Raw genomic sequence first — 24,310 nt, 5'->3', positions numbered from 1 at the left:
TGCTGTATGTGTTATGCTCAGTGGCCAAAATGGACCAAACATAGCCCCAGCGGCCGGACTGCAGTTACAACTCATTGTTCTACTAACCATTCCATCACACGTCCCATAAAGGACAATAATAAGGCTGGGGCCTTAAATCTGCAGCTCTCCAGACGACCATACTGTGTTACAATGTGATTTTTAAAAATTAGGACAGTTGCGTTCCTTGAAAAGGCTGCTCTCGCCTGAATCAACATGACCATGGCACCTGAAAAAGCCATTTGTGCCCTACTTTCATTATTTCTCCCTCCAATTACTAACTGTATGTGCAGCAAGCAGAGAGCATTTGAACACCTCTCTGAGCAGACAGACAGACTGACTATGGCAGAAGTTCCCAAACTATCAGGTGAGCCTCTAGAGGAACATTGGGGGGGGGGCACAGCAGTGCCCGGGCCAGGAAGGAGTGCCACCCAGCTCTTCTGTCCTGCTCCCACAGCCACAGCCTCAGCCCCTGGCCTGGCCTCAACTCCTGGTCCCCTAGCCACAGCCTCGGCTCCTGGCCTGACCCCCTGCTGCAGCCCCGGCCCGTCTGCAGGCTTGACACCTGGCTGTGGCCCCTAGTCTCGGCTCCTGGCACCCAGCTTCAGCCGCTCGGCTCCCAGCCCGGGCCTCAGTCCCCAGCGCCCAGCCCTCAAGCTCTGGCAGCCACAGCTCCCGGTCTCAGTGCCCAGCCACAACCGCTTGGGTCCCAGACCGGCCCCACCGCAGCCCCTGATTCAGCCCCAGCTAATGGCCACAGTCTTGGCCCGCAACTGAGGCACCGGCCTCCAGTCCCCAGCGGGGATAGGTCCATCAATGGCTATTAGCCAGGATGGGCAGGGATGCAAAACCATGCTCTGAAGTGTCCCTAACCACTGTTTGCCACAAGCTGGGAATGGGCGACAGGGAATGGATCATTTGATGGTTCTTCTGTTCATTCCCTGTGAAGCATCCAACATTGGCCACCACTGGAAGACAGAATACTGGGTTAGATAGACCATTGGTCTGACCCAACATGGCCGTTCTTATGTTCTGAAAGTCTATTTTCCCTTGATTCAAAAGGCTAGTGCCCTTCGAATGTCCAAGGTGTGGAGTGCTGCTTCTCACTTATTCCCATGGGGTTTTGGGAAAAACAATGGGAAATGAATGGGCTGATGATTTATATGGAATGAGGAGGCAACCTCCAGTAAGAACTTGGGGTGTGGTTTTAAGGTAACTTTATTTTTAAAGAATGTTGTGTATAGGAGGTGTGCTCTGAGCACCTCTAGTTCCTCCATCCATCTGGCGGATGTGATGGTGACGAGGAAGGCCCCCTTTATCGAAAGATGCAGTAGTGAACACCTCACTAGTGGTTCAAATGGCGGTCTGATCAGTACCCGTAAGACTACACTGAGGTTCCATGAAGGAGGAGGGGTTAGCATTTTGGGGTAGATATTACAAAGGCCCATGAAAAAACGCTTGGTGATTGGGTGAATGAAAAGGAACATTGTGATAGCTGTGAAGTGTACTCTGACCAAGCTTGTAGTAAGCCTGATTTTTAAAGTTCCAATATATAGTCTAGTGCCAGTAGTAGGGGAGAAGAAACCACCATGATTTGTCTATTCTGGCACCATGTATTGAATCACCTCCATTTGTGTGTGTATGTACGTCCAGTAGTTGGTCTAGGACTATTCAACAGAATGACCCTTACTTCTTCCAAACAAGTCATTTCTGTTTCTCAGAGCCATGGAGTAGCCACGTCTTGAGGTGGAGTTTTGCCAGGTTTGGAGGGTGAACCTACCTCACATATTGGGAGAGGAGGAAGATATCATGGTTTGCACACAGCCATCTTTAAGAGTTAAGGAAACCACATTTGCCTGGGCTACGGGGGGATATCAAGATGACTCTAGAATTGCCTGTTCTGAGTTCATATATGACCATTATAGAAGAGGGGTTGGAGGGCGTACAGTAGGAGTGTGTCCCATTTCATGGGAAGAGCGTCGCCCAGGAACGGGGACCCAATCCCGCTCTGGAACAGAACTGTGGGCACTTGGCATTTTGGGTCGTCATGAAAAGGTCTATAGTTGGGAATCCCCCACTGTTTGAATATATTCTGTAATACTCCAGGGTCCATTTCCCACTCATGGTCTTGGGAAAAATTTCTGCTCAGTGCATCTGCCGTGGTGTTTTGGTAGGTAGGAGGCTGAGATGTCGATGTTATGGTTGATGCACTAATTCCAAAGTAGCATGGCTTCCATGCATAGGGAGTGCAACCGTGCCTCCCCTTGCCCCCCGTGTATATAAAACATGCAAGTGACATTGTCGGTGAGGAGCTTTATAGCTTTTTTCTTGATCATGGGTAGGGCACAAGAGCATGCATTGCGAACCGCCCATAGCTCTAGTAGGTTTTTATGTAGGGTGGATTCCAATGGGGACCAATGGCTTTGGACCATGTAATTGTGCAAGTGCGCCTCCCAGTCTAGTAGGGAAGCGTCCGTAGTGATTATCATTGTGGGAGGTTTTTCTACAAGGAGTCTTTTACTTTGTTTGGCATCACGAGGCATTTGCTTATACTGTGTCTGTATGGGATGAACGCTGTCTGGGGCCAGGCTTGTAGGTCTAGTCGTATGTATTTGACGATGAACGTCACTGCGGATATGTATCCCAACAGTTGTAGTCAAGTCCTGGCCGATGTCTGGGGCCTGTCTAGTATCATGGAGATCAGATCAAGTAAAGTCGTGAATTGCTGTTGAGGCAGAGAGGCTGTAGCCTCTGGGGAGCTGAAGTACGCCCCATGTTTTTGCACGTGTGATATTGATTTCTGTGCATTTATTTGTATACCTAGATGTGTGAAAAGAGTTACTGTGTTCTAAATAGCTTCTATTACCTCTTGTTGAGTTGATGCTTTCATTAAACAATCACCCAAATAGGGGAATATTATGATCCGTTGTCTGTGAAGCTGAGCCGCCACCACAGCTAGAGCTTTGCAAAAAACCTTTGGGGCAATGGACAGTCCAAAAGGCAGCACTTTGTACTGGAAGTGATGTGTTCCTAGGATGAAACTGAGGAACCTCCTATGTGAGAGGTGTATTGTTAGATGAAAATGTGTGTCCTACAGGTTGAGGGCTCAGAACCAGTCCCCTCTTTCCAGTGCTGAAATTATGGTTGCTAATATGACCATCCTGAAGTGTTGGCTCCTCACAAATCTGTTGAGTTTTCTTAAGTTGAGAATAGGCCTTCATCCTCCAGTATTTTTCTGGGTTAGAAAGTAATGTGAGTAGAATCCCTTCCCTTTGTGTTGTGTTGGTACTGAATCTTCTGCACCTAGGCATATGAGGTGGTTTACCTCCTGTCACAGTAGATGTTTGTGAGAGGGGTCCCTGAAGAGGGACAGGGAGCAAGGCAGGGTAGGGGAGATGGAGGTAAATGATATGGAATAATCAGTCTCAACCATCTCTAATACCCATCAGTCTGATATGATGGTCTGCCAAGTTAGATGGAATGGGGTCAGATGATCTCCAAATGAATAGGAGGTAAATTGTGGATATCTCAGGCCCTTGATCAAAACCTCAAAATTGTTGTCTTGAAGGAGGTTGCTGGGATGTCGTGGGGGCTGTCATCTTCTTGTGGGTCTCTGTTTCCGTCTTTGTGGGTCGTATTGCCTCTGAAGTTGTGAGTAAGGCAGAGACCGGAATCTCTCCATTGTGTAACACTTGCCCTGTTCTTTCTTATTCGTAGATGTATATATATCCAAAGATTGTAGCGTCGCTCCGGTGTTCTTCAACATGTATCGGTTTTGGACATGAATAACTTGGGGCCTTCAAATGAGATATCCTCAACCGTTGATTGTACTTCTCTGGAAAACCCAGAGAAGTGGAGTCAGAATGCACATTGCATGACTATGGCCATAGTGATGGAACATGCCACGTGTCTGCCAAGTCCAGTGAGTCTTGCAATACTGTTCGAGCGAGAAGTTGCTTCTGAGATGTTGGCCCTGAATTGTTCTCTGTTTTCTTCTGCCAGAAATTCAATAAAGTCTGACATTTTTGAGTAATTTATATGGTTGTATTTGGCCATTAACATCTCATAGTTGGCAATCCTAAACTGTAGGGTCGTGATGAGTAGACCTTATGACCAAAGAGGTCTAGCCTCTTCCAGTCCCTATCGTACTGGATGGTTCTGGAGTGGTATTGTCTGTCCTGTTCATTTATTGCCTCCATCACCAGGGAGTTTAGCCTGGGTCTGAGAAAAGGCGTTTCATTCCCTTAGAGGGCACATACAATGTTTTATTTACCCTTTTGCAGGTGGGTGGTACTGTTGCTGGGGTCTGCCAGAGGGTTTTGGCCTGTTCTGTGATGGCATAATTGATTGGTAAGGTGATTTTGAAGGAAATTGATATTTGTAGTATGTCCAGCAGCTTACAGCATTGCTTTTCCATTGTGCTCTGGCTCATTCCTCCTGGTATTGCCTATGCCTGGTGATGTGTTCTGTGTAGATGTCCCTGGACCACCTGATGGTGTCCAACACTATGAGACGCCGCATCAGCCAAGCGTAACGCCGACTGATTCCGCATACCCGCAACAAGGTGTGGCACCCAGCGATGGAGAGGAGAATGGTATTATTGTAGGAGGAGAGGTTTTGGATGTTTGGCCTCAGATATTTGTACCGCAGACTGAAGTTCCACATCCCCCACTATAAGTCAGGCTAAAGATATTTAACTTTTAATCTTTCCGTATAAGCCACTCAATGCTTCCCAGCTCCTTCACTCTTTTTGTTGCTCTTTTCTGAGCTCTGAAGGAAAGCAATCCTTGCAATTACCATCCCCATAAGTCTGTCTATAACTCACATCTTTAGCACAATAATGGAATTAACTGTGAAAGGAGAAAACTAACTGTAGGGGTAACAGCACCATGATCAATGTGCAGTGCCATGGAGTTACAAAGAACATATATTGCCACTCAAACTACATCACCTTTTGGTGATCAAATTGTAAGAGTGGATGAAGGGAATGAAGTAAATATTATCTTTGCGGATACCCCATGTCACAAGATCTTACTTGAAAAATAAACTCAAAGTAACTCGGATACAAGTATCGTTACATGGACTGAAAAAAAATGCCAGAGGAATGAATAATAATGAATAATAATCAAAGGCAATGTACTAAGTTTGGGGGATATGACCAGAGGGATTCAAAAAGGTCTGTGCTCGGCTTGATCTTTTTTAATAATGATTTGAAGGAAAGATGGGGGTTCACTAATACACTAATGAAATTTATGGTTAACATAAATTGAGAGGTGTTCTGAACACCAGTGATCAGAGAAATTTCATATAACAGGGCCTAAAAGGATTAGAAATATAGTCAGGTTAACAAAATGAGATTCAGCTTGGGGAAATGAGATTCATATATCCAAAAGCCTACTATTCTTTCCTTCAAATCCCACCTGAAGACCTACCGCTGCAGCGAAGCTCATAAGAAATCACTGAATTACTGAGAGCTCAAGGGATGGTTGGGATAGCTGGGATTTGTTTTATTTATTACAGTCTGATTGGGTCAGAATAGGGACTTGGAATGGTTCTCTCATTACAAGAAGTAATTGTCACTGTTCATACATTCTCACCTTCTAATCAATGGTTGTGAATAGGCCTCATCTACCCTAACTGAATTGACTTTGTTAGCACTTACCCTCCCCACTGTTATGTTTCTTACCCTTGGATGTGTATATACACCTCCTATCTGTGATTTCTGTTTCATGCATCTGATGAAGTGGGCTGCATCCCACGAAAGCTTATGCCTGCAGAAATCTGTTAGTCTTTAAGGTGCTACAGGACTCTCGTTGTTTTTGTTGTATACAGACTAACACGGCTACCCCTCTGAAACTTTTCACCATGGATAACAATTATTAATACTAATGAAGCAAAAATAATCCAAAGCATTCAGTGAAAGGGAGACACTTGGGAGAGCAGTAATGCTGCGAGAGACCTAGAGGTGAGAGTGGACAGCAACAGAGATACGAATTGGCAACATGATAAGACAGCAAGAAAGGCCATCACAGTTTTGGGCTGCTCACACAGAAGCATCATGTCATGGAGCAGGAGATGTGACGGTCTCTCTCCAGTGTGATCCTAAAATATGGCATGTTCCTTTCCAAGCGCTTCCACACCAGAATTATATTTACAACTTGGAAGCGGTTCACAAGGGTGTTACGAAATGGGCTAGACCCAAATGATGAAGAGCTGTAGAGTCTCCTGAACTCTGAGGCAAGCCAGAGGCACAGCAGCCTGATTAGAGCCTGGTGTGCACCATACAGATGGAAGGTGCTCACGGCTAATATCTGAGGCACTCAGCAGATTTAGTAACACTTATCAAAACAAATCACTACACAGCAAAGAGAAGGATGAGCTTGACATCGTATTTATGGCAATGTTCTAAGCAGCAGCAAAACCTCAGGGTAAAAGACGTGAAATTATCCTCATGAGGTATTTGCTACACAGAAAAAACTCCAGATTAATTCATTTTGGAGGATGATGAGAAAATATTGTGAAAGGAAACAGGAAGATTTTTCCCCCCCATTTCAGCTCTGGTTGCCCTGTAAGCCCCAGAGCTCCCAGCAGCATCTACTGAGAGTCAGAGCTGATCAGCTCCATGCTACCCAGTGGGAAATGCCATTAGACCACTCCAGCAAAGTGCATGCAACATAATTAATTAGAAACAGTGCAAAGACAGAAGGGAGCTTCCTCCCTCCCTCCTTCAAGAGAGTGAAATCCCCACCCCTGGAAGCGGGGCTAAAATCAACACATGCTCCAAGCCATGTCAATACTTTTCCAGGATAAAAGTGAATTAGCAGCCTGCTTATCTGCCTCTTCTGGGCCTTTCTTCTGAGAGACGTCAAAAATAAGCAAAAGCTTCTGGGAAGCCCTGCTGGTACACACAAGCCTTGGATTTCACAAGGCTATTTACTCAAGATGCAATGCACCCGAGGGTGCTGAGGGAGTTGGCTGATGTGATTTCAGAACCATTGGCTATTATCTTTGAAAGCTCATGGCAATTGAGGGAGGACCCTGATGACTGGAAAAAAGCAAATATAGTGCCCATCTTCAAGAAAGGGAGGAAAGAGGATCCAGGGAACTACAGACCAGTCAGCCTCAACTCAATCCCTGGAAAAATCATGGAGCAGGTCCTCAAGGAATCCATTTTAAGGCACTTGGAAGAGAGGAAGGTGATCAGCAACAGTCAACTTGGATTCACCAAGGGAAAGTCATGCAACCTGATTGCTTTCTATGAAGTGGTGACTGGGTCTGTGGATGTGGGGAAAGCGGTGGACGTGATATACCTTGACTTTAGCAAAGCTTTTGTACGGTCTCTCACAATATTCTTATCAGTAAATTAAGGAAGTATGGGTTGGATGAACGGACTATAAAACGGATAGAGAACTGGCTAGAGCATAGGGCTCAACGAGTAGTGATCAATGGCTCCATGTCTAGCTGGCAGCCGGTCACAAGCGGAGTGCCCCAGGGGTCGGTGCTAGGGCCGATTTTGTTCAACATCTTCATCAATGATCTGGAGGAGGAGTAGATTGCACCCTCAGCAAGTTTGCAGATGACACTAAGCTAGGGGGAGTGGTAGATATCATGGAAGGTAGGGATAGGATACAGAAGGACCTAAACAAACTGAAGGATTCGGCCAAAAGAAATCTGATGAGGTTCAAAAAGGACAAGTGCAGAGTCCTGCACCTAGGACGGAAGAATCCCATGCACAGCTACAGACTGGGGACCGATGAGCTAGGCAGCAGTTTTGCAGAAAAGGACCTGGGGGTTACAGTGGATAAGAAGCTGGATATGAGTCAGCAGTGTGCCCTGGTTGTCAAAAAGGCTAATGGCATATTGGGCTGCATCAGGAGGAGCATTGCCAGCAGGTCACGGGAAGTCATCATTCCCCTCTATTCAGCATTGGTGAAGCCGCATTTGGAGTATTGTGTCCAGTTTTGGGCCCCCCATTACAAAAAGGATGTAGACAAGTTGGAGAGAGTCCAGCGGAGGGCAACAAAAATGATGAGGGGGCTGGAGCATATGATTTATGAGGAGAAGCTAAGGGAACTGGGCTTGTTTAGTCTGCAGAAAAGAAGAATGAGGGGGGATTTGATAGCAGCCTTTAACTACCTGAAAGGAGGTTCCAGGGAGGATGGGGCTAGGCCGTTCTCGGTGGTGGCAGATGACAGAACAAGGAGCAATGGTCTCAGGTTACAGGGGGGGAGGTCTAGGTTGGACATTATGAAAATGTTTTTCACTAGGAGGATGGTGAAGCACTGGAATGGGTTACCTAGGGAGGTGGTGGAATCTCCATCCTCAGAGGTTTTTAAGGCCCAGCTTGACAAAGCTCTGGCTGGGATGATATAGTTGGGGTTGGTCCTGCTTTGGGCAGGGGTTGGACTAGACACCCCCTGAGGTCCTTTCCAACTCTATATTCTAAGTGACAGAGCACTTGCAGAGCTCACTGTGCACACAGGCACCACAGGATCGTGGGATCACACTGGGTGGCTCGACAGAGCTGCTGCTGCTGCCAAGCCTACATTTCCAATCCGCCCTTGCACTGAAACAGTTCGAACTGATCCGTTTCTGGGGAGGCCTTGATCTGCTGCAGTTGTACTGAGAATACTTGTGAAACATCAGAGTACTGGTGTGTGGAAAAGAAAAATGTCACAGGTGATTAAGTGTTTGATCTCATAAGGGTAACTCCAGCATTCTCTAGCAGATGAGAATGCTGGTGCTCTCATTACAGAAGAATACCAGGTCTGGATGGCCAGTTCTTCCTTTTCTGGGATGTTAGCCATGCATTAACTCCCAGCACAGCACAGCCAGGACTTCATAGGGATACAAGAACTGCTGCTCTGAATCAGGCCACACCTTTTCCAGTAACCCTGCCTGCCAGGTAAGACCAAAGACCCACTTTTCCAACCTCCCCGCCTCACTGAATCAGACAAAAGGCTCATCCAGTTTGGTTTCCCCTCTTTAAGAGTGCCCAGCAGCAGGTGACCCAGTGGAAGATGTAAAACCCCTCCTCACTTATGCAAGATTCCTCCCACCTCAAGTGCTGACTCAGCATCAGCTGCCACCTGAAATCAGCCTCGTACCTTCATGGGAAATGCTGAACCCGTAGCGCTGCTGTTCATTCCTGCAGTGCCTTGGACACGGGACACTTTGCTTACCTCGCATTGGAGATTTCATTGCGGCTTCCACCATCCCCACAAGAAGCTGCAGGCTCTTGGGATCCTGAGCCAGCCCAGATGCAAATGCTGCCAGTGCATCTGCATGGCGTCCAAGGTACTGAAGGGCAACACCCTGTCGGAAGTATGCCTGCAAGCCCAAAAGAAAGAGGCGAGTTATTGAACTGATACGATCACAAAGCCCAAACCCATCTGACCAGGGAGCAGTGCTGGGGAATACAAGGGCTGAAGAGCGCGCTCAGGTTCCTGCAGCACTGGCAGGTCAGGCCAATATCAGAAAACCTGAAGCAGTAGTTTGGTTCCTGAATCCCCCAAAAAGCTGAGGAAAGGCTTACCCAGCTCCCACTGACAACTCTCACACACTGCTCTGGAGTCTAAGGCCAGAGTGACAACCATTTCAAACAAAGGTTTCGTTTCTGTTAGATTGCCTGGCTCCGACATCCTCATCTCTCACTCCCGCCAATGAGACCAGAGTTTCACCACCCAACAAGAAGTTTGTCTTAACAGAGACTAAAATATCCAAGACACAATTACAATAAAATCACTGTCCGGAGCATCCGATCAGAAACCACTCCTTCCCTCTGCGTGGATAACAGCCTACTTCTTCCACCAGACCAGCTCAGTGGAGGAGTTCAGGAATCTTGCCCTGTGTTCACTCACCTTGCCTCCATCACCACCAGTGACATGGAAGCACTCCTACTGTTTATCATCATTTCTCATTTTCACTCATCTATGGTCAGAGAACACGTCTGTCTATATGCAGATTCACTGAATAATTGACTCTGGAATTCACCATCTTACTCCTCACCTAGCGAGTAGCACCGGAGTTTGCTGACCTTCTGGGTACACTACAGGGACTTTTGCATTATGCAAATGCTTTGGTAGAAGTAGGCTGAGCAGGAAGGTGTTTGTGTTTCTTTTCATACGCGTATGTCGTGCTATAAAATGTAAGTGTTTGAGAGAGCTGGGCACATCAGAACTTACTATCTGAAACCCAGGAATTTTGTGGCAGGAGGAATGGTAAAGAGGAGGTGGAAAGATGGATTTGATGGAAGATGGGGGGCATGGAAGATTTGATGGAAGATTTGAGGAAGATGGGGGGCATATGGAAGACCACCAGGCTGAGAGTGAAACTCGGGAGAAATGTAGGGACTAGAATGAGGAGCAGCAGCTAGTGAGGGCAGAGATGAGGATGAGGTTATATATATGGGGACTTAAAGGTGAGGATAAGAAACTGGAAGTTGAGATAAGAGAGAAGCAGCCGCAAAAGGACTAGCAGGGAGGAACATTAGCCACAGCACTAACCATGTTATTTTGGATGGACTGGAAGCGGTAGGGGAGGCAGGAAAGCCAGAGAAAAGAAGATTACCTCAATCAAGGCGAGAGATATTTACCAACAAGTTTGAATGGGGCTACGGGCTAGCAGCAGAGACCCTAGTCTGACTGCACTCAAAATACTAACTCTTACAGGCACTTTCCTACAACGCGCACAGAAACGCTTCATTTTTAATATGTTTACAGACATGTTCCTTTACTTTTTCCATTTCACATTTTCTGCCAAGTCTCCCCAGAGGCTGCAGCAGAAGAGTCTCAGCAAATATACCGTTGCCTCACTGATATTCAAGGGAAGTTGCAATGCCTTTAAAATAAATCTAGCACCCCCTCACCACACATTTCCAATCCCAAACCAACAAGCGCATCAATGTGCAGGTGCAAATAGTTACTGCAGGTTCCGTATCTTCCCAGAGGTACTAGATCACAGACACACAAAGTAGCAGGAGAAGAAACATACCTTAATAAAGGGGTAGCAATGGCAATGCCTCTCCCAGAGAAAACATGAAGCTCTGTGCTTGTGAGTTGGTGGGGAAGGGAACAAGGAAACTACTGTCTAATATTCACTTATAAAATGCAAGCGTATCTGTAAGATTTATGTCTGCATGCTGATTGCATTAATAATTCAGGAGCTTCAACTAGTTTTTATAAAAAGCTTTGCTGTTCACTGATAACCCTTTATTGTCTTATCTAGCAAATATCTCTTTGCTGCAAGCTCTGCCACGGTCACTGCACTGCCGAGTCTCTGGAAGGAGTTTAAGCAAAGCAGTACAATTATGGAAAGAGAAAACTCTTTTTAAAAGATTACAACTGCTGTAAGAACAGGGATGCTGCCCTGTCATCTCCACTCTTGGCTTTGGCTTTTGAAGGCCCTCAGCGGCAGGTCTCCCTGCAGTCATGGGCAGGCCCATGGCTGCTATTCCTTCCCATTTGCAATAGAAACTAATCCTGTGTTCAAGGTACATTAAGTAGACATGTGGAGTCTTTTTTACTTAAACTGGATAGATCTGCAATTCATATAAAAAATGACTTTTCATTAGGGCTTTCAGGCACTTTCAGAACCCAGCCCATGGAGGCAGAGATTAAGAAAAATCAAAAATGACATGGGAAATTTATAGACATGAATATTTAATCTCTTTCCCATTAGCAAGCGTTGATTGGTTCTATAATTTTAATGAATTAGATGGAGACAAAATTCATTTAATTAACCTTTAGTACAAATGTGTTCTTATTGAACCAAACAGGCAACTGTACAAAAACCCAGTTCAATGTTAATTAGATTACAGGCAGGATGCTTGAAATCAAAGAGATACCCAAGGAACAAAGAGTGGCGTGCAGTGGCCACCTCCTGCGGAGCACTGAGTGCATTGTCTTCGGAACCATGATGGAGTCCGACTTCCACATTCTCATTTAGGATTGGTCGACACCTAAAGATTAGGTCAACATGCCTTTGTCAGTCAAGGATGTGGGGAAAAACACACACTCCCAACCAACGTTGCTATGCTGACCTAATCAGCAGCGAGTGCAGCTGCGTCACACCCACTGGACTGTGACTTGCTGCATGAGTGAAGGGACCAAGAAAACAGCTTCTGTTTACATACAAACACTAAAAACCAGCAAGGACCAGGGAAGTGCAAGAGAAAGGATTGATTGTTTAATGGGGATTTAGTAGAATCTATGGTTTAGACAGCTGGCCTCAGAACTCTTGTCCACTCAAGCGTTTGTACGGTTAGTGGTCTGAGGAACTCAGGAATCGGTTGGGGAATAGAGTGCTGTGTGTGTCTGATAAAGAACGAGGTTGCCGGCCCAGGTCTGAACAGAGCCACTTGATTAATACAGAATCATGAGCCAGAATCTTATCACTGTATCCGCCTTCCGAAGAATGGGCTCACGAAGCGCCTGCACACGCCCTAGCAAACGCTGCCAGGCACAGCACTACAGCTAGATCAGGCTCATCAAACTTCAGAGCAGGGCAGGGAGGACCTCCCGGCATTCTGTCTCTGCCCCACTTCCTGCTTACCCAGATGTGATACCTAAAAAGGAACAGGATGGTGCAGGACACATGGGATCTCTCTCTCACACTCACACTCACACACAGTCTTTGCACAGCTGAATGTAACCCTGTCTCAGTAAACCCACTCCTCGCTATTGTTCAGCCATTGTTCACGTGTCCCGGTGAGGGAAACGACAGAGAAAGCAAAGGCAGACATGAGGCCTTAGTAACTCCCAATTCTCAGCAAGAAGTCCAACTGAACAGTTATGACCAGAAATGTTGGGATGGCCAGTGTCAGGGAAATAAGGAAACACTGCCTCAAGAGAGGAGGACCAAGAGGCCCAGAGCGCTCTGAGAGCAATCAGGAGGAGAAAGGAGAGAGTCCCACACTCTGGTCCCAAGTGGCCCCCTCCAAGAGCTCCAGCATCATTGCAGTCCGCAGAAGAAGAGTCCCACAGTGGGGAAGGGCCAGCTGCTGGAGTGGCAGGAAATCAGGCTGTTAAGGAGCTGCACTTCCATTCTGCTAATTATGTTTACTTAGCTCTCCAGGAGCACCCAATACGTCAGAGAGAGTCCCTGGCAGGAGGGCCTCACGGCCCAAATTACACACAACACAGCAACTGCGGACAACAGAATAAAGCCGGGTGAGCACAAGTGTTACAAGCAATGGAGTGGGATTTGAACCATCCATTCTGAAAGTAATCCCACCTTGTCCTTTCTAGAAAGAGCTTTTTCCTGGAAGTCCTCTTGGAAGCCACTTAATTTTAATACAAACAGTAGTCAGAGCCCAGAAACAAAAATGCTATAAATCATCTTTTCAGAAAGGTTTTCTGGCTAGATTATTCATTGTAAAAAACCTTCCCTCTCTCCCCACTCACCCCAGGCCACACAACACTCTTCCCACACAGGGCATTTTGCATCTTCTACTTCTTCCCTAAGCAAACACATTCACAAGTTATTTCAGGGCTGGAATGAAGGCACCACAATGAGGGAAAATCTGCAAACAGGAATTAGGAGGAAACACATTTTGGGAAAGGAAAGGGAAGGGGGGAAAAAGCAAGGAGCCATAGCCGCAGCTGAAGAAATGAGACAAAGGGCTATTTCCCAGTCATTAAGTTGGAGAGAATCTTCCCATCTCTTTGTAAATGACAGATTTGTGTTGGGCTGTGTGAGGAACACAAGCATGCTCTCTGCATTACTACAAAAATGGTGCTTTTATTTACCAGTGATCCAGGTGGAAATCCTATTGATTCCTTCTACCTAGCTTAAAACAGCAACAGAATAAACTGCTACAGAACGAAAGAATGAATGGACAAACTGCAGGTGTTCTCTGAGATGTGGCCCTACTAGTCTCAAGCAGGGGTGTAATTCTGATCCTCTTCCAGCTCCTGCACCCCATTTTCCAGGAACACAAAGGCTGTCGCACTAGATCAGACTAGAAGTCCATCCAATCCAGTATCCCATCTCCAAAGTGGCCAGAACCAGACGCTCCATAGGAAGGTACAAGAATCTGTCACAGACAAATGTGGGTAATCTGTCCCCAGAGAAAGTTTCCTCACCTGCAACAGTCAGAGGATGGCCTATGCCCTGAAGAAGGAGGTTTAACATTCTTTCCAAAACTCAGGTTTTGTTAATTTTATCATTAAAATGCTGCACATTTTTGTTACCCACATAAATGCCAATTCTTGTTTTAATTCTGCTATGTTCTTGGTCTCCAGGATATCCGGTGGCAGTGAGTTCCATAGGCTTATGGTGCATTGTATGTTTTGTATCTACCACCTTTCAAGTCACTGATTGTGTCCTTGTTCTTACGTTAAGAGACAGGCTGAATAACATCACCTGATGGATCTTCTCTCTTCCAGTCACTGTTTTGTATGCATTTAGCATGTTGCCTTTTATTCACCTCCTCTGAGGTAACCATTTCCAATCTTTTCAATCTCTCTTCACTTGAGGATTTTTTCAATCCTTGTTTCTCATCTCTGAATCCCTCTATTTCTGTCATCTCTTTCTGGAGACGGGACAATTGACCCTCAGCTCTGCAGAGAGATTCCTACAGGCAATACTGTACTTTCATAGTCACAAAAGAAAGAATGAACTATTTAATAATGAAACATTGCCTCTTTCTAAAGCCTCCCCTCAGGCAGGACTTTAAAGTGCTTTATAAACACGGCTGAACAAAGTCTCCAAACATCTCTGTGAGGCTGAACCTATTTCATAGCTGGGCACAGAGACATGATCACAGCTCCGCCTCACCCCAGGTAACAGTCCTCCCAGACAAAGAGGGAGATCAAGCTACTGACAGGATGCTCACACACAGGCCTCAGGACTCACAGGCCCCACACCAGAGCCCCAAATTCCCCACTGTGTTTGCTTTGGGTTTGTCACATTATTTACATGACTGTCACCATAACAAAAGGGGCCAATCAGGGCATAAACCATTAGCCCATTTTTTTCCTGCTTTTTGAACACAGAGTTGCATTTCAGCACTGTGCATAACCTCTTCACATCTTGGGGTAATGATTCATTGAACAAGCCTTCCTCCTTCTCCTCCTCCCCACATTTCTTACCCTAGAGTCAACTGATTGTCTCCTGACAATTTTCACATATTTCCCTAATATCGCCTTTTACTCCAGTGTGATTCTGGAGTTCACTTGAAAGCTCCTCCTTAGTGCCTGCCCAGAGGACGGGAGCCCTACTGGCAAAGCCTTCCACAGTTATAAGGAAACAGCAGAGACAGAGGGTAAATAAATGCTGCTTTACTCACAGGCTGTGAAGAGCTCAGCTGTTGATATAGAACTGAACCTTCATAAACAATTCAAATCAGGAAATATACACAGAAATTCTAGACAAGTTAAAATTACTCGCATGCTGGGACCACCTAGATATGATGGAATCATATGAAAACAACTATAACTACTAAGTATAAATACTTATTTACACACACACACACACAGATCACTGTCTACAGGGTAACAATACTTAATTCACCGTATAGTACAAAAGTTTCTTGAAATTACACATCAGTGTTTCAATTTCTGAACTAGTTCAGGACCGCTCTGCCATTTAGACCATTGGAGGTCTCACACTATCACTTAGATGCTCTGTTCAACAAGGACCTTTTGAACCCTGTAAGGTATTTTAATACTTTTCCCCAGTAAGTGTAAATCTCTAATGTGTCTCCTCTGCCATTTAATTCTCCAGCCCTTGAAACTCACCAAACCCGAGCTTCCAGAGGGAAATAAACAATTAAAAATATCCTTGTCATTCTGAGGCCTTGAATTCAGAGCAGTGCAGGTCAGATATGCCCAGTCCAAGAAACTCGTCTCTTCTCAGATATTCCCTGACACTAAAGCCTGGGCCATTATATTTTATTTGGGTATTTACCACTGATTATTCAGATCCTGTGTCACTTGCAATAAATTCAGCAGATATGTAAGAGTTAAAAAAAAATTCTTTGGATGATGAGCCAATTTATTTCCCTCTCCTTTCAGGACATGCTGTGTTGCTAATGGAAACCAGTTTTAGAAGCTCAACACAACTAAAGATACAGACTGGACAGCACCATGTCATTAGCTGATATACTAACCCCATTTTTATTGGCATATCATGCAAGGAGCACTGATTATTTCCAAAAACATGAGTTCACCTAAGTAAACACAGAAGACATGCTGGATGTGTTTGCAATTTCTCTGCTGAGAGTCAAATCACTTTCAGTAGGTCACAGCTGAGTCCATTAATATTCAGGACCAACTGTGCTGACTTTTTTCCAAAGTGCACAACAGATATAACAGTGTGCACAACAGCTGTGAAACATCCTCTGTTACTGTCACTACATTCTGATCACAAACTCCAGCAAGTCACACATACACACTGCTGGGTGCCACAAAGAACTGAGATGGAGAAGCAGAATGTGGCAATACAATGTATTCTAAAAGCCAAAACCAAACTGCACTATTCAGTATGACTGGCTTTGGACCTTGAGTTGAGGAAAAATAAGTGCTACGCGTTCGCCATTTTACTTTTACTGATTTATACTTTGAATTACACACACAGACATTTTGTTAAAAGAATATTATATTGGCTGTGAAGTCAAGCACTTGACAGTTAGGAAATGCCCGATTTTAGAATTGATTGGGCAACATTAATTCTGTCCCCTGCTCCCCAAATCATGCGTCATCATCGAGGGCTGAACCGGGCACTTGCAGCACTGAGGCACAGGCTGCTTTCTCTTCAGCTAAAGGACTAACTACACTGGCTGGCAGCAGAAAAACGGGGCAGAGGGGGATGGACTGCCGGCACCAGGTGGTCAGTCCCAATGATGTTTGGGGGGAATCTGGCCCAGCTCTCTCTCTCTCTCTCTCTGGGAAGGTGGAGAACTGATGCCCACTGTGGGGGAATGTGATGAGATGAGCTGATGGGTCTATGTGCTGGCCCAGCTCTGGTTTTTGACAGTTGATCACTCACCTGAATGGAATGTCATGAGACAAAGAAAAGGAACTTGTTTAGCTGACTCACTTGGGCCCTACCACATATAAAAGGCCTGTTGCAAACAACGGGGAGACGATAACATTTTTTTAAAAAGGTTTTAAAAAATCTTTTATAATGAAAGGTGTTTAGCTGCCTAAATATGGGGATCACAACCAGCTCCCTTCCCAATGAATGATTAACTTGGATGGTTTAATTTGATTATTAGCAATTTCCTTTCAGGTATTTCTTCTGCGTCTCTTATTTTAAAATATGCTTATTTTGATGGAAATAGCTACCATACACATGGGCTTGGAGGACAAGAACACAGAAAAACAAATATTGGTCACCAAGCAATAAACTAACAGCTGAAGTCTCTAATTGAAGATAGAAATCAATAGTTCTGACAGTGTCTAATTGGAATGTTATGTGAGTCTTCTGGTTTTCAATCTGAGTCATTCACACAGCAGAACGAACAATAACTCATATTATAAAACCAGGGGCTTGAATGTCACTCACTTGCATGCTGCACTGTTTTCATTTGCCAGAACATCCTTTTAAAGAAGAGCCTCTTGATTGGAATGAGATTTACTGAAGAAATAGTTTAAATATAACAAGCAAGAGCCAACACAAAGAAAAACAAAGCACATTTTTAAGCAACATGAACAGCTACAGCAGAAGAACCAGCCCTACTGTTGGGAAATTTACGATTTCTGTTTTGGATGAACAACAAAGCAGGGGAACTGACAACTGTAAATGTACCTTTAACAATAACAAAAAGGGAGGCCCAGCAATTTTATCCCTTCCAGCCATCTCTGAGCCATCTCAGGGGGTTACTTTAGATTTGAATATAAACAGAGATCTTAATATCCAAATATTAATGCACATCAAATCAATCTGGCAGTGAGACTTTTGGCGCATGAATGACCCTTCGTGCTGCTTTGTCTACACACGCCACCTCAAGAAGTGAGGAAAGTGCTATTTACATTGCAAAGTTATCACATTCCTTTCTTCCTCCATTCCTCAGTGATCTAGAAGGTTCTAAGTACCCATCCCGGGGTTAACCTGGGAAGGCTTTAACATCTGAGCTGAAATGGCTCATTCTCTGCATTGTAGAAAGACAAGTGAAAGTGAACCTAGACAGTTCTCAGGAACTTCTCCATAGCCTCACGGCCTGCCATCTCACACATCTATCAGGGCACCTGCACCGGCTAGAGTGAATGATTCACTAGCACATAACAGACTATAAAAGGCTTGCTCTGGGCTGAAATTTGGCTTTCAGGTTTGGTTATAACTTTCCCCACGTTAGTGTGGCTGGGTTAATGTTTGTTCGTGTGTAACACAGCTTGCATTGACAAACACAATCCAACAGGATCTTGAGACCAAAAAGATTGGCATTGGCATTATTGCCTTCCTATTTGGACCATAGTTTTCATCTATGGACCGGCTACTCGCTGGCTGAGAAATGATCATATGACCCTCCAGCCAGAGTCTCTGTGCTGCACACAGTTCCACTCACCCGAACGAAGTGATGTGTGCAGGTGCGGTGTCTGTCGCAGGTACGGTGTTTGTCGCAGGTACAGTGTCTCAGGTCTGGTGCTGCAGCATTCAGCTGAGGCACCACATTGGGGCAAGATTACTGGAAATCGCTTTTCAGCTTCTAGGCAAAACTACTGGTTCTGAGTGGACAGAATTTTCTTCAATTAAGTCTATGGCTTTGGGAATCAGACCATATGTCTCCGTCTCACAGTGTCAGTCATTTTTCAGTCCAAAGCTCAACTCCAGTTAATGTCCATATTCTGCAGAGTGCCGTGGGGCTGAACTTTGGAGGCGATACCGTAGCATTTAGTGCTACTAAATAGTCCCTATTTGATATTTTGTAAACAAACAAATCAGCTAAATTATTTCTCTTGGGGAAGCTGCGGTGGCCGAGTCTGGGTCTCACACCGGGCTGGTCGGTGCTGCAGACTGTTTTCCGGACACTGCTACAGAAGACTGGAGCAAGTAAGGACCTGGTGCCACCAGGATCTCCCACCGGTTCCAGTATGGCCAATGGACAGGCCATTGTCCTTGAGACCAGGCACCCACTGCCAGGCAGGTACCAAATGATGGTATGCCTGCTGACCTGCATTTTTGAGGCCGGTGACTGGGCTCTCCCTCTGACTCTGAGGAAGCCAATACCTCTCTCAGGGACAGTGCTGGAGCCAACGGAAGCTCCTTCTGTCAGCTGCAGCATGGAATCGGGAAGCAGTTCCAGGGAGATGATGACCAGCAACAGGATTCCTCTAAGTGGTGCTGTGTCGAAGGGGAGTAGTGCTGGGATGGCTGCATGCAACGAGGTGTCAGGTTGCATGGTGCCGGGGATTGGTGCCGGAGGTCCAGTGACCGTCCCATGCTACCAGTGACCAGTGCCACAAGAGTAATGACCGGTACTGGAGAGATCGAGACCAGCAATATGTAGCCCATGAGTCTCTCCTCCAGATCAGAGACTGGGAGCATGGTGCCAGGGACTGGGGTCAAGACAGCAAAGACATTTGCTATGGCGCCAGAGATCTGGGTCGAGATGTTGTGGACTGGTGCCGAGATGGGGAACGGCACCGGTCAACTGACCACTCCAGTGGCCATGTGGCAGATTTACCCTGGGGACAGGTGCTTTTATCGGCTCCAGGGACGAGGGTAAGGCCAGCAGAATGGGATGAGGGCCATCAAGTCCCTGGCCGCATGAAAGGCCTCCAACATCAAGGGCACCATTAGGTAGAGGGGCCCCCTTCCACTCCCAAGAGTTGGGGGTGGCTCCCTCAGAGGGCTTTCCACCCTGGGAGGAAAGGCTGACTCTAGCCACTCGGGGGCAGGTGATTAGCCCGACCTGGGTCCTTTGCCCAAGCCTGCCTTATCTTACCCACCCATCTTATCCCTCTTTGGCACAGGGGAAACAGCCTCAACTGTGCTATTTCTTTCACCACTTCTTTGGCACCAGCAAAGGCGAGCAGCATTGAGAAAGACTCGGTGCTGGTGAGGCGCTCTGCACCAACACTGAAGTACTCAGCACAGAGTCCAAGCAAGACATGTGAGGCCAGTCTGAGAGCCACCTCCATGAATAGGCCTGTCTTTCTTAGCCCGTGGCCTGCAGCCCTTGCAAATCTTGCACTTCTCTCTCACGTTTCCCCTGAACGCTAAGCAACTGCCATGATGAGTGGGACGGGCTTGTGGCAAACAGAACACCATTTGATGCTCAGGGACCAGGGCATACCCCGTTGCTGGGTGAAAGCCCCCGATGGGACCATTATCTCTAACTTACAAAGTGACTAACCAACTAACAAACAATTTACTAGTACTAACAAAAACTAGCAATGAAAGAACAACTAGGCACTTGCAAATGCAAGAGAGAAAGCTGTTCCAACAACCATCCATGTTGGTTTGAAATACTAGAGGGTTCTTACTCCAGTATCTACACTGCTCCCCTTCCCCCAACCCCAGCCAAAGTGAGTAAAACTGCTCCTTGCCTGACACACACAATTTTCCAGCTATAAGCAAACCTGTACCTAGCAGCAAAGACTTGAGCCGCAGTTTCTGTTCCTTAATATGCTAATTAACTAGTTATTGCCAAATGACAATATCGCCTAAGTTCCAAACCAGCAAATCCTGCTCTCCAATGATGCAAACTGACTAAGTGCTAATTAAGGGAAACCAGATCTGAAGTCACAACTCCCTTTTAATTGGCAGTTACTATACTAATTACTGCTTAAGTCATGTTGCCCTTGGACCAAAGAAAACATCAAAACTGACGCATTTACAAACCCTTAAGAAACAGAGCTCTGCAATCCAGGGTTTCCCTGAGGCGACTAGCATTAGTAATGGACACACGTTCCCATTTCAGGGATTTAAAGCTACATCTGTATCCCATGGTTTATTATTCTGGGCTAATCTTTCCCAATGTAATGTAACCGAAAATGCTGGAGCAGATACTGGGAACGGTGGACTGATAAGGTCTCTGTAGTGTACAATGAGCTTCTTAAAGACACACAAAACACAACTTCTGTCTATGACACAATAAAACAAGATGTCTAACGACACAGACTTCAAGTCTATGCCTAAGGCCCTGGTCTGAACTGATGTTGTTCAAAGAATGCGTCTGACTCATAGGCAAAGAACATGGCTTTTTTCTCTTTCCCTAGGTTGACCTGGTGTACTAGCACACATTAAAGAAGAGTGAGCGAGAGGATCCTTGTTAATCAGCACACTAGTTCTCTGGAGAAGCCTAGTAGCTGGACTACAGCAGAATCTGGAAGTCCGCCCTGCGGGTTTAATATCTCTTACACAATTCTACAGACATACACGGATCCTCTTTGATCTGCTCACTTTATTGATTACTGTTGTTTCTCTATGGGCTGGTATTTTTCAGCTGTTTGTGTTCATTACAGTCCATTTAACTGCACACTGAGAATTTTTATCTTATTCTGTTACCTATTTCTAACTGGGCCACTCACTGCACACCCAAGCCCTGTAAACAAACACATGTACCAGGTTTTTGGTTTTTTCAATCGCTTTTGTTGAGAAAGCTCTGAGATTCCATCCAGATAATAAGCAGGAAACGGAATTTTTAATTTTGATGCAATTTGGGATGAAATTAGGGTGTAAGTGCAATTATTGACATGCCGAGTGTAATAGGGATTCTGAAATGGTTCTTTACATTAGTTACCGTAACATCTATCTGCATGGATTCGTTTCAGGACAGTACAGCATTAACTGATTTATAATTTATACAAATACATGAAACTACACATTGCAATCAAAGTGCAAAGAAACACAGCATTTGTGAACCTGTATGTGCTTCTTTGCCCTGAAGATCCAGGCAGATGCTATCCAGGCAGATGTTCACATTCAAATTCTTAATAATCAATTTTTCTGGATTATTGATCGAAGTGTTTCGAGCAGCCATCTTTGTCGTACTTGTCTCTGCAACAGGCCTTCTACTGCAGCCATTTGGCCAAGGCTAAAATATCCTTCGTCACAGGAGCTTTCATGACATTAGTTGGTGCAGGGCCTTGGCATGTACCACATGTGGTTCTTGTGGGAGTTATCCGAATGGAATAGCTGGAAAAGTCACAATTCTCTCCTGACCAAGTTCTCCTGTTTCTTCTGGAGCACAAACTGATGTCTGACTTTGTCATTCATTCACCACAGGGATGATGAGAGGGTATGTTAATTAATATGTATTCCCTTGCTGGATGACTAAGGCCTGCCTTGTCTACACTAGGAATTTACATGGGTATAGCTACATCTCCCAGGGGTGTGAAAAATCCACATACCAACCTAACCCCCAGTGCAGACAGTGCAAGGGCGACGGAGCTACCGCCTCGCAAGGGGGGCAGCACCTATGCCGATGGGAAAAGCCCTCCCATCAGCACAGGTCGTGTTTACATTGTAACGCTACAGTAGTGCAGCTACACGCTGCCGTAAAACTGCCGTTAAGCAGCAGAGCACAAGTTTGGAGGGTGGCGAATTTTAAGAAATGCTTAGCAGCTGGAATACTCCTCCCGGATTATAACCGTTTTGAGGGATCAGATCTGAGGGCTGAAACTGGCTGGCAAGGTCCTTGTAAGAGCATATTATCATCTGGCTGATTGCTCAGTCACAGTGAGCATAGTGGTGGCAAAGAGGAACCCTTTCTCTCTCTCAGAAGCAGTTTAATCCTGTTCAAGAAGATGACCCCATTACCGGGTTAATCCAGATGGAAACTAGATAAAGGTGGTTTTGAAACGTGTTTTAAAGCAGAGATTTCTTGTTCTGTCAGTGGTCCGACAAGATTGTTTGAAGCACTAATATTATACAGCTTATTCCAAAACCAAGCCCTCTTATTACAATTCATGCTGTAATTTTGTCATCAAGCTGCTTGCATGGGGTGGACTCATTTACATAATGAACTGCTGGCCAATTTGTAAGTGGATAAGAAAGACAGAAGAAGGTAACCGGCATGATATCAGAAGAATTTAGAGCAGAAAATAACTGTCAAACAAATGTGAGAAACTGAAAAAATTCCTCAGACCTAGACAAAGACTTTCACTGTACACAAGGGAGGGAAAACACCTTTATATTCATGTCAACTTCAGACCTTAGACAAAACTATTTGCGCTGAAAAGGCAAATGCATCAAAATCTTTTCCCACAGTGCTCTCTTGATTTACAGTATCTGGAGAGGATGCCAAAAATAGCATGAATAATCTGTGATGCGTTTAAATCACTCCGAACCAACCCTGCAGAATACGATGACACTAGAGGTATCTGTTCTACAGCAGCATGGGGCAGGTTAACGTTCTTCTGCCAGCCCCCTCACAGTTTCCCAGGCAGCCACAAAGACAGCATCTGACGAGCGTAAGGTGTGTGACTAAAGAAAGGAACCAAAAATATGAGCAGCCACTAAGGCTTCTGGGGCCAAACACTAGGCCGAATCTTCCCCTCCCATCGTAACTTGTTCAGAGCTGGATTTTGGAAAGAACACAGGACAAATCTCTGCTGTGGGACTTCAGGAATGTGGGAGAATCAGGAATGTACTTTAATTTAGAACACATGCAGCACATCTATAAATATCACTCAGAGTCCATGCAGGCTCCACTACTGTTTTCACTGAGCTGGAGTTTGTACACTGGGCAACAATTACACTTCAGAGTCCAAACACTCGACTGGCACCTGAGCAACTAACTTCTACCTACTTTAAAATATAAACAGAGATTTGGCAAATCTGCTTCCTCCAGTACCAGCTGCTCCTCTATTCCTGTGAGGCATCAAGTTTAACTCCAGTTTCACTGGTTATAACAATCTCCATCTCCTATAGAGACAGAAATAGCCTACTAGATCCCATTTTGTCTACTCTGTAAAGCAGAATTTCTGTCTGCAGGGTGTTGTGCCAGATTTTATCCAGGCAAGATTAAAATATTAATACCGAGTGTGCTCTCACTACCTCCAATGGGAGAATATTCCACTGCACAATAGCCCTTAGTAAAGTTTTTGATAGTATCCCACATGACCGTCTCATAAATGAACTAGGGAAATATAGCCTCTTTCTACTATAAGCTACTATAAGGTGGGTACATAACTGGTTGGAAAACTGTTCTCAGAGAGTAGTTATCAGTAATTCAGAGTCAAGCTGGAAGGGCATATCAAGTGGGGTCCTGCAGGGAACAGTCCTGGGTCCGGTTGTGTTCAATAGCTTCATCAATGATTTAAGATAATGGTATAGACAGTACACTTATAAAGTTTGCGGATGATACCAACCTTGGAGGGGTTGCAAGAGCTTTGGAGGATAG

General features: G+C 45.4%; 1 protein-coding gene across 3 annotated transcripts in view; it reads right to left on the bottom strand.

Annotated features, from left to right (window-relative positions):
* TTC28 (tetratricopeptide repeat domain 28) overlaps positions 1–24,310 on the bottom strand; it is a 358,389-nt gene that overhangs the window by 137,775 nt on the left and 196,304 nt on the right. For all 3 annotated transcript variants that reach the window (XM_067539398.1, XM_067539400.1, XM_067539399.1), the window contains one exon: positions 9,201–9,348. In XM_067539398.1, coding sequence (XP_067395499.1) covers positions 9,201–9,348 — 148 coding nt within the window. The remainder of the gene's footprint in view (positions 1–9,200; positions 9,349–24,310) is intronic.

The sequence above is a fragment of the Emydura macquarii genome, unplaced genomic scaffold (assembly GCF_026122565.2).
Source record: "Emydura macquarii macquarii isolate MOO-44397 ecotype Brisbane River unplaced genomic scaffold, CSIRO-AGI_Emac_v2 contig_554, whole genome shotgun sequence".
Lineage (NCBI taxonomy): Eukaryota > Metazoa > Chordata > Testudines > Chelidae > Emydura > Emydura macquarii.
Note: the sequence above shows the minus strand (reverse complement) of the source record. Positions and strands in the feature narration are given on the sequence as shown.